We start from the raw sequence: 10,792 nt of genomic DNA on the forward strand, positions 1-10,792 counted from the left end.
CAAAGATTTAATGTGATAAAGAATCTTAAAAAATTTTGCAAAATTTTAGGAACTAAACAGACATATTCTCTGATGGATCGAAACAGATGGAAGGGACTGCTATCCATTGCAAATTTGAAATACTAGCCCAAAATCTAGGGATGTGTTTGGGTGTTTCTAGTCACGCTACTAAAAAAAGCGCAATAGGCTAGGGACGGCCCTGTTCACGTAATCTATAAACCATACTATCCGCCGTTTTTTCCGCAGCCGAACGGGCCGAAGAGCGCAACGCCTGTAAACGGACATGCTATGACCCAGGGGACAGCGCGACACTTTATGCCTGTGCCGCCACACGTGGCCTGTACTACGCGACAAGCATCGAATCCTCACAAATCACATGGCTCCATTTGTTGCCGTTGCCGCCGAGCGCCGAGCCCGAACCGAGACACCTGGCCTCCGTCCTCCTCTGGGCCGGACACACGCACTCGCGTCCGCGGTCCGCCCCGCGAGCTGAGACCGCCGATAAGGTCGGCAGCCGAGCCAGATATAGGCAGCGGCGGGCGCTTTACCGCCCCGGACAGAAATATCTGTGGACATGTTGGATTCGCCCCGCACCGACGAAGGAGACGAATAAACCCACACACGGCCAACACACACACACACACACCCCGAGCGAACAGAACGGCAAGAGAAAGAAAAGCGAGCGGCTTTCTTATCCGGTTCTTCGCCTGGCGCAAAGCGGGAACCGGGGGATCTGTTGTTCACTTGTTCTAGGGAGCAAGAGTCATGGGCAGCGAGTGCAAGGGCCACCTTCAGCTTCACGCCGCAGGCTACGGCATCGGCGTCGCCAGCCCGCAGCAGCAGCTGGAGCAGGCGGACGCCATCGCACCGTTCGTGGAGAAGACGTTCCGCATGGTGAGCGACCCGGCCACGGACGCCGTCGTGCGCTGGGGCGGCGCCAGCAACACCTTCCTCGTCCTCGATCCAGCCACCTTCTCCGACTACCTGCTGCCCTCCTACTTCAAGCACCGCAACTTCGCCAGCTTCGTTCGGCAGCTCAACACCTACGTGAGTGGGCGCTAGCTACCTCCTCTGCTCCACTCCACTCCACTCGCTCAGCTGTCAGCTGGCACTCCTCGTGTGATCATAACAGTTCTTGGCGATTACAGGGGTTCAGGAAGGTGGACACGGACCGGTGGGAGTTCGCGCACGAGTCGTTCCTCCGGGGCCAGGCGCACCTGCTGCCGCTGGTCGTGCGCAAGAAGAAGAAGGCGGGCGGCCTGGGCGGCTGCCGGGACCGGGACCTGCTGTGCGAGGAGGGGGAGGATGTGCGCGGGACCATCCGGGCCGTGCAGCGCCTGCGGGAGGAGCAGCGCGGGATGGAGGAGGAGCTGCAGGCCATGGACCGCCGCCTGCGCGCCGCCGAGAGACGCCCGGGCCAGATGATGGCGTTCCTCGCCAAGCTCGCGGACGAACCCGGCGTCGTGCTGCGCGCTATGCTCGACAAGAAGGAGGAACTGGCCGTGGCCGGCAACGGGTCGCCGACTGCGCCCGTGGAGGCGGCGCCGGGCAAAAGGCGGCGGGTCGGGGTCGGGGCCGAGGCCGGCGCGGGCGGGGCCGCGGAGCTGGCGCAGAGCAGGGGCGCCGTGCCGTTCCCGTTCTCTGTTCTCGGCCAAGTGTTCTACTAGGGTAGAAAGAGACAGGTCCGTGCAGTGGTGTAAATGACTTGTAGCATAGTTTTGCCTCCGTTTAATTAGCTACTGCCTACTAGTATAGTATACTAAGTAATAGTGCTGTGTAAATGGTGAATAGTTTGTGCGTTCGGTAGAGATGTAGGGGGTGTTTGCCTCGATGTTTGAGCACTGATAGCTTATCACGGGGTTTTCGGGGCAGCATGTTCGGGCTTTAGCGTACATAGAACTCGACGGTTTACGCAAGAGACAGTCGATTTATCCTGGTTCGGACCCTCGATCTTTGATCGAGTAATAGCCCTACGTTCAGTCGGCGTTAGCCTTTGCGCGGGATTGATTATAAAGTGTTGTGTTGTATAATTGTCTAAAAGTCGTCCGTCTCTAGAGCTCTGTCCTCCTTTATATAGTCAGAAGGTCAGAATCCTAATCGGTTTACAATTAGAGTTCCTAGTAGGATTATAGAATAATACTACTACTAAGATTAAAGGGAAAAAAATCCTAGTTAGACTAGATCTTTTCTCTTCCTTACGGGGTATCCCGTGGGTCCCGCACCGACAAGCCCCAGAACACTTTATGGTTGAGTTCTCGAAGCCTCGTCTTGTTCCTTCAAGTCTTGTCGAGCAGGAACAAGTGTTGTCCGAGTGCTTTTTTGAGCGAAACCATATAGCGCTTCGTGAGATCATCGCGTGGTGTGTACTTTTTGAAGAAAAAAAATACTTTTATTTGGGTGTAGCCCCCGAGCCTCTTGCCGTTTGGCATAAGGAGCTAGAGGGTCTTTTCTTGAAATCTTCCTGATTCTTCGTTGAAGGGCTCCTGAGCATATACTTGGGTTCTTTGTCGAAAAGAGCTCGGATATAGTTATGTCCGGGTTCTTTTTGTCGTGTGGTCTTGAAGTGGTCTGTCTTAAAGAAGTCTTCTGGGTGATGTGCGCTTTTTTAAAGAAAAAAGTACACTCACTGAGTGTAGCCCCCGAGCCTCTTGCTATTTGGAACAAAAAGTTGGAGGGTCTTGAATCTTATGTCGTTTGAAAAACTGTTGTCTTAAAGTAGTCCTCTTGGTGACATGCACTTCTTTGAAGGAAAAAGTGCACTCACTGAGTATAGCCCCCGAGCCTCTTGCTTTGTTCAAAATAACTGAAAACCTCTCCTGTTGCAGCCCCCGAGCATATATCCGGGTTCTTTTGTTTAAAAAGAACTCGGATGCAGGATCTTAGCATATTCGTCTGCTATTGTCAGATGTAGTTGTATGGTGGTGGTTGATAGTAAATGTTGTTTGTTCACGAGTTGTACAGTATTGGTATATTCTTCTGAATATGCTCATTCTCGAGTACTACTGCTTTACACCTGACTCCTCTTTCATTGAATTCTATCTTTTCACTGTGTCCTTTGTTAGGTTTGTTCCGCTGGTGCTCCTGGTCCATGTGCACCGCTTCTTTGGCCTATAAATATCCTCCTCCTATGTTGTTTTGATTCATCGAGCATTTTTGTTGCGTGGTCTGGAGTCTCCGTAGTCATGAATATGATAGTTTGTGAAGTAGAATAGCCTCCGAGCGTGTTTTACAGTTCTTGTGTATCTTGCCGTAGCTGGAGGGATTCTTGTGATAGAGATTAGAGGTAGGCTAATTCCGCATCAGCATTGTACTTGGAAGTACGTGGCGGTAGTTGGAGGGAGTCTTGTGATGTGGGATGCGATCCTTCATCTGACAGTTCTGGGTTGATCCTCGTCGCCTATCCTAAGACTGTCTGGTGTAGATCAACACCATATCCAGCATCACATCAGACTTGGGTAGACAGATGCCTATCGGTCTTCTCTGCTCCATGTTGTCCCGCCGTGCTGCTGATTTTCGCCTTGGATGCACTGTGTCCGTCCTTTGACGAAAATAGTGTAGCCAAGTGCGGTTTGTTCTACCGAGTAGCAATTTGGAATACGTAGTCATTCTAGAGCCTAGCTGTGTCCGGGTTCCTCTTTGCTACTTTACTTGTCGTAGTACCGAGCTCGTTGGGTCTTGTAAGATGTGTAATCTTCTATTTTTTGAAACCATTTATAATGGAAAAAATCTTGTCTTCTGAGTTGTCATTCTTTATTCTCCTGATGTCCCGGTTGTTGATGAGATTTCCGAGTTCTGTCTATAAGGACCGGGTTGTTGCGCTCCTTGTGAGGTAACCCTTCTTTGCTTTATTATTGATGAGTTCTTTTTGTAGTAATATGATAACTCCATCGTGGTGCTGGATGGATAAGTCTAAAATATGTCCGTTGAACTGTACCGTTGTGTGGATTTGAGTCGTCCGTCATTTTAGCTGCGTCGGTAAATGGACCGCTGTGTCCTCATGCCGTGTTAAGATGGGCCTGGTGGGCTACGTTTTTACTGGTGTAAAATCTATTTAAAGGCATTTCTCTTTCTTTTCTTTGGTATCTTGCCTTTGCCTTGAAACCCTAGCCTTCGAAACTCCGTCGTCGCCATTGCCGCCGTCATCTGAGCGCTACCGTGTGAGCCTTCTCTATTCTTAGTGCCCCATTGCCTTTGCTAGTATATGGGTAGAAAGAAGTCGGTGAGTAAGTCCCAGACGACCTTTGTCGACAAGGAAGCATTGCTCTCCGTTATTGAAAATCAAGAATTCATGGCGATGAGGGCTGCTCAGAAGATCTGGCCGGCTCCAACAACAACTGAAGATCAGCTTCGCGAGCTCGTGAGTGATGGTCTGCTCTAGAGCAAGGAGTTAGCTGATTGGAGAGCTCTAGGCAAGCATCGGGTCCCTGCTCTAAGTCCTGGTGAGATTATTCTTTTCGTCTCCTTTATCCGTGCCAGTCTTTGCCTTCCTGCTTCTGCCTTTCTTCACCGATTTCTTAACTATTTTGGGATTAGCCTGAACCACCTTGCTCCCAATGTTGTCCTTCATCTTTTCATTTTCGTTCATCTTTGTGAAACCTTCCTTGGAATTCCTCTTTCTCTTTCTCTCTTTTGTTACTTCTTTCGCCTAAAGCCACAACCCAGCCGCGATGACACCAATGTTCTTGGTGGCTGTGGGATTCAGTTTTGCTAGGGTCTTAAGAGCAAATTCTTTGACTATGACCTAGTTGATTCTATGAGGGATTGGCGTGTTGACTGGTTTTATGCCGCCAACTTGATTCCCCCTCTTTCTGTTCATTCTGGATCTGGTCCATTGGTTAATGGTCGATGGGAAAAGAACCCTATGATGGTGGCTGAGCTCTAGACGATCAAACCGTTTCTTGAGAGGATTTGAACTCTAAAACAGCAAGGCTTGACCGGCTTTGTGATTATTTCTAGTTTTCTTCGTCGCCGAGTTCAACCTTTGAAGGAGCGAGAACATTACGGTTTCGAGTACTCTAGGGCTAAGGACCCTTCTCATATGGTCCCTGCCCTTGAGTTGACTGACGAGGAGGTGCTTGAGCATCTTCAGAAGATGCTAAAAGGAGTAAGCGTCATCTCGCTTGCTGTCCTTGAGTACAGTGCTAACAACCCACCCCCTGCTATGAGTTGTTCTTTTCTTTATGCAGGTACTTTTGATTCTCTTTTGTTGTATCCACTTTTGCTTAATCTTCCTTGTCTTGTTGTTTTACTCTTTTATAGGAATTGGGGCATAATTTTGCTGATCCAATTCCCCTTGATGATTGCCCTGCAAATGTGGAGGCTGGGGGTAGTCTTGCTGGGGCATCCTTGACCAGTAAGTTTCAAACTACCATGATACTTCCTGGTGTTTCTTCTGTATTTTTTGATGTATATGAAGAGTATGTTCCTCGTCCAGTTCCTCAAGCTCCTTGTACTTTCGAAAAGAGGGGTCGAGCGGATAGTTCTTTTGCTCCATCTGCTGCCAAGAAGTCTCGCCAGTCGAGTACTCATCCTGGTACTCCAGTTGTAGCTAGCATGCTCTTAGGTGTGCATATTAATACGCTCTGCCCTCTTGTTGTTTGTTTTTATATTTGACTGAGTACTTTTGTCCTTTTTCAGCTGGCGCTATGGTGGCCTTGGTCGAGAGTGAAGAAGAGGAGGATGATGATGCCGCCCTTGTTACTCGTCGATGAGTTGTTTTCTTGTTTTCCTGTTGTTGAACCCTTCTTTTTGTTTTGACTTTGGTTTTGTTCCCTTGTAGTAAGCGGTCATTAGGTTTGAGTTCTTTTGGGGCTCTAGTTCCAGCCACGCTACTCCCGTCGTAGGGTGGTGGTGATGTTTTTGCTACTATGGTTCCCCCTGCGAGGTCTTCTTTTGGTTTTATGAAGAAGAAGATAGCTGAGTGAGTGGATTCTAGTTTTATTTCTTTGCTTCTATTCTCCTTTTTCTTATTCTTATTGACGAGTTTCTTTGTCAACTTTTAGGCCTTCGTCTTCCCTGAGCCTCTAGTCGACTTCTTGTCAGACCTCTGGTGTGCCCTTGTGTACCGAGTCTCAGGACTCGGAACACACGGTCGTCGAGGTGGCTGTGAGGGGGACAGAGTACGAAACTACTGATTTGCTGACTCCTAAGGTGACCATGGCCATGGCGGCGGGTTCATATGAGGGATTAGCTATGGCTTCCTAGGAGATTGCCCTAGTCGTGCCTTCTTTGCCTCGGCTAGCTTCTCCCTCTCCTCTTCTTGCTTTCGGTGGTCGGCCTTTGGCTGATGACATGGTGCAGTAATTTGATGCCACTCATCGATTGTCGGAGCTGACTGCTGCCTGGGGAAACTTGGCGACCTTCATGACTTTGTTTGGGGAAAAGCTCTAGGTAAGTTCTTCTGAAGTTCTTTCTTTGGATATTCATTTTTCTTCTGTCCTTATGTCTTTTTTTTCTCTCTCTTTTTGCTCAGTCTTTTTCTTATGATCATACTAGCTTCTTTTTCTATCTGAGAATGAGAAAAAGTTGTCTTCTGAGGTGAGTACCCTGAAGGCAGAGCTTGACCTCTATCGAGCCGAGTTGGAGACCAAGCATCAGATGCATCAGAAGGAGGAGAAGGCTCTCCATGCCTGGGTAGTTGAGGTGGAAAAGCAGAGGGATGCAGCTGCCTAGGAGGCTTTGAAAAATGTGGATGCCATGAAGAAAGAGTACCAAGGTATCGTGAGTTCTTTTTTTGTTTCCCTTTGTATTCAAATTTGCCTTTCTACTGACTTGTCTTTTGTTGCTTGGTCTAGCTCTTCGAGTTGAAAAGCAAAAGCTCTCAGAGGGTATCGAGGAGATGAAGACACTCGTTCGTACTAGCCACAATAAGGCTAAGGAGGTAATTACTCGAGCTGAAGAAGAACTCGCGCTTGCTAAGTTGATTAGGCGTGGAGCTGACAGAGATCTTGTGCAGGACCAAAAAACCATTGAGGACTTGACTGGTAAGTTGGCAATGGCTACTAAGAACTAGAAAGCTTTGTGGAAGTCTTTTTGGTCAGTAGTTGACCTTCTCTGGACTCCAGCAGATGATGGTCATTGTTGGGCTCAGTTCATTCCCCAAGTGCCGACCCGTTTCTAGGAGTTCGTGAAGAGGTGTGCCCATCTTTGTACCAGGAATATTCTTGCCTAGGTCCGGGTTCTTTCTCTAGAGTTTCCTTTGTCCAAGGTTGCTGATGAAGCCGAGAGTCAAGAGTATCTGGATGCTGTTGAGAAGTTAGAGCTTGAGGTCGATGATTTAGCCAGGAAGATTGTAGATAATCTTAACATTGATGTTTCTTCTCCTGATGACAATGCTTGATGTAATCAACCTTTGTATTCCAGCTTCTGTGATAAAACACTATACTTGAAGACTAAATGGAGATTCTTTATTTTTTGTTGATGTCTTCTTTGTCTGTATTTCTTTGTCTCGTAAACAACTCGGCTTAGGTAAATCATTGTCCTAACAAACTTTCTTGATCTGTTGAGTGCTTTTCTTGCTTTAGTTTGTGCCTTGTAAACAACTTGATATATGTAGATTGATGTTTTGGCAGACTTCCTTGATTTGTCAAGTGTTGTCTGGCTTTCATCAGTGACTTGTAAACAACTTGGTATAGATCGTTGTCTCGACAAACTGTGTTCTTGTTAGTACTAAAAAGACTTAGGACATCTCTAGCTTCTTCTTTTCGGCTTACCTCGGAGTGTGGTCAACATCTGGTCCTATCTCTGGTTGCAAAAACATCCTAGGATCGACAAGCCCCCAAGCACTTCATGGTTGAGTTCTGAAAGCCTCGTCTTTTTCCTTCAAGTCTTGTTGAGCAGGAACAAGCATCGTCCGAGTGCTTTCTTGAGCGAAACCATGTAGCACTACTTGGGATCTTCTGAGTGTTGCCCTCGAGCCTCTTGCTATTTGGAACAAGGAGCTAGAGGGTCTTGTGTTGAAATTGCTCTGATTTATGCTTAGGCTTAGTTTCAGTCATTTTGTTTTTTGGTTCGGGTGTTAGCTTATTAGCTACCCTCATCGGCGGGCTCAAGCATCTTTTCAACTCTTTTGCTCTCGATCGGTATGCTCAGGCGTATTTTCAGCCATTTTGCTTTTTTGTTCGGATGTTGGCTTATTAGCTACCCTCATCGGTGGGCTCAAGCATCTTTTCAACTTTTTTGTTCTCGGCCGGTATGCTCAGGCGTCTTTTCAGCCATTTTGCTTCTTTGTTTGGGTGTTAGCTTATTAGCTACCCTCATCGGCGGGCTCAAGCATCTTTTCATCTCTTTTGCTCTCAGTCGGTATGCTTAGGCATCTTTTCAACCATTTTGCTTTTTTGTTCGGGTGTTAGCTTATTAGCTACCCTCATCGGCAGGCTCAAGCATCTTTTTAGCTCTTTTACTCTCGGCCGGTATGCTCAGGTGTCTTTTCAGCTATTTTGCTTTTTTGTTTGGGTGTTAGCTTATTAGCTACCCTCATCGGCGGGCTCAAGCATCTTTTTAGCTTTTTTGCTCTCAGCTGGTATGCTTAGGCGTCTTTTCAGCCATTTTGCTTTTTTGTTCGGGTGTTAGCTTATTAGCTACCCTCATCGGCAGGCTCAAGCATCTTTTCAGCTCTTTTGCTTTTGGCCGGTATGCTCAGGCATTTTTTCAGCCATTTTGCTTTTTGGTTGGGCTCATTGGAAACAACTCTGGGAAAGCCATAATAAGACATATGTTGTCTAGAAAAAACCATCTTTATTGATCATGAACATTGGTAAGTCATAATAGTACATATGTTGTCGATGAGCACCATCTTTATTGATCATAAACATTGATCTCTTGTGGCTTGTATATATATTTTCCCTTGGGTTGTTTTCATGCATAGAATCTTCTTAGCTGGCTGATGTGCCATGTATTGTTGACTTCTTTTCTGTCTTCAATTATCAACTTGTATGTGCCTGGTCCGGTGACTTTTGTGACGATAAAAGGACCTTCCCATGGACTGAGTAGTTTATGGCGTCCATTAGCTTTTTGTATTCTTCTTAGTACTAGGTCTCCGACTTGTAGTGATCGATGCTGGGTATTCTTGTTGTAGGGGCGTCTTAATCCTTGGAGATATCTTGCTGATTAAAGGGTAGCGTTTACTCTGATTTCTTCTATACTGTCGAGTTCTAATCTTTGGGTGTGTTCTGCTTCTCCTTCATCATATTGTTCTATCCTTGGTGACATCCAGATCAAGTCGGTAGGTAGTACGACTTCTGATTCATAAACTAGGAAGAAAGGTGAGTATCCGATGGCTCTACTTATTTGGGTCCATAGCCCCCATACGACCTTAGGTAATTCTTCAATCCATTTTGATCCATGGTCCACTAGTTCTTCATACAATCTTGGTTTTAATCCAGCTAGTATGAGTCCATTAGCCCTTTCTACCTATCTGTTGGCCTCTAGATGTGCGACTAATGCGTAATCTATTCTGAAGCCACAGTCCTGTGCCCAACTTTAGAATTCTGCGGCTATGAAGGGAGAGCCCAAATCTATGATGATTTGATTGGGCATGCCGAAGCGGTGCATAATGTCTTGGATAAACTCGACTGCTTTGGCTGTGCTATATTTTGCGAGTGGTTTGTATTCAATCCACTTGGTGAACTTGTCAACTGCTACGAAGATGTACTCGAAACCACCTTTTGCTTTCTTAAGAGGTCCTACTTGGCCAAGCGGGTGGGATGCAGATGAGGTTGTGAGCTGGCACATGAGCTTGTCTTATGAACATTTGACAACCTTTGCATCTTCTAACGAGTTCTTCTGCGTCTTTTAAAGTGGTTGGCTAGTAGAAACCGGTGCGGAATGCTTTGCCGACTAGTGTTCTTGAAGCGGCATGATTTCCACAGCAACCTGAGTGTATTTCATCTAGGATCTCTTTGCTCTCTTTAAATGAGACGCATTTTAGGAGTACTCCTGATGATGCGACTCTTTTGTAGAGCTTGTCTCCTACTAGGACGTAATTCTTGCTTCTGCGAACAACTCGGGTAGCTTCCTCTTTTTCCGCTGGCAACTTATTCTCTTTGATGTAATCAATAAAAACCTGGGTCCATAAAGTGGTGATTACCAAAATCTAGGTGCCTTTAGCTGAGATTTCAGGGGTTATCTCACCAGGTTGTTTGATAGAGGGAGCTGATAACTCCTCTATGAATACACCGGGTGGGACCATCGCTCTGTCTGATCCAAGCTTGGCAAGGACGTCTGCCGTGACATTAGAATCACACAGGACGTGTAGAATTTCTAATCCTTGAAAATGTTTTTCGAGCTTTTGTATTTTAGTACAATAGGCGCCCATGTTTTCTTTGGTGCAGTCCCAATCTTTGTTGACTTGATTGATGACTACTGCTGAATCGCCGTATACGAGTAAACACTTGATTCCGAGGGTAATTGCCACTCATAGCCCATGGATGAGGGCTTTGTATTCTGCTTCATTGTTTGTAGCTTGCCATAATATCTAAAGGACGTACTTGAGTTGTTTTCCGTCTAGAGAAATGAGGAGGACGCCTGCACCGGCTCTGCCTAGCTTGAGTGATCCATCAAAGTACATCTTCCAATGATCAAGGATGATACTTGACATAGGTTGTTGAATTTCTGTCCACTCGGCAACAAAATCGGCTAGGGCTTGAGACTTAACTGCCTTCCATGGGGTAAAATCGATATTGAGAGCACCAAGTTCAACTGCCCACTTAGATATACGCCCTGTTGTGTCTTTCTTGTGCAGGATGTCTCCGAGTGGGAAATCTATCACCACGGTAATCTTGTGGCCTTCAAA

General features: G+C 46.7%; 1 protein-coding gene across 1 annotated transcript; it reads left to right on the top strand.

Moving 5' to 3' along the window:
- Positions 1-447: 447 nt before the first annotated feature.
- On the top strand, positions 448-1,929 carry LOC136458935 (heat stress transcription factor C-1b-like). Its single transcript, XM_066458837.1, has 2 exons — positions 448-1,047; positions 1,149-1,929. The coding sequence occupies exons 1-2, from the start codon at positions 766-768 to the stop codon at positions 1,665-1,667; spliced, it is 801 nt and encodes a 266-aa protein (XP_066314934.1). The 5' UTR covers positions 448-765; the 3' UTR covers positions 1,668-1,929.
- The last annotated feature ends 8,863 nt before the right edge of the window (positions 1,930-10,792 follow it).

Source organism: Miscanthus floridulus, chromosome 6 (assembly GCF_019320115.1).
Source record: "Miscanthus floridulus cultivar M001 chromosome 6, ASM1932011v1, whole genome shotgun sequence".
NCBI classification, from domain to species: Eukaryota; Viridiplantae; Streptophyta; class Magnoliopsida; order Poales; family Poaceae; genus Miscanthus; species Miscanthus floridulus.

Excerpts from the sequence above, each read along its gene's own strand:
- LOC136458935 (XM_066458837.1), top strand. The coding sequence starts at position 766 with ATGGGCAGCGAGTGCAAGGGCCACCTTCAGCTTCACGCCGCAGGCTAC. Across the intron at positions 1,048-1,148 it reads TTCGGCAGCTCAACACCTAC|GGGTTCAGGAAGGTGGACAC; the intron begins GTGAGTGGGCGC and ends TGGCGATTACAG.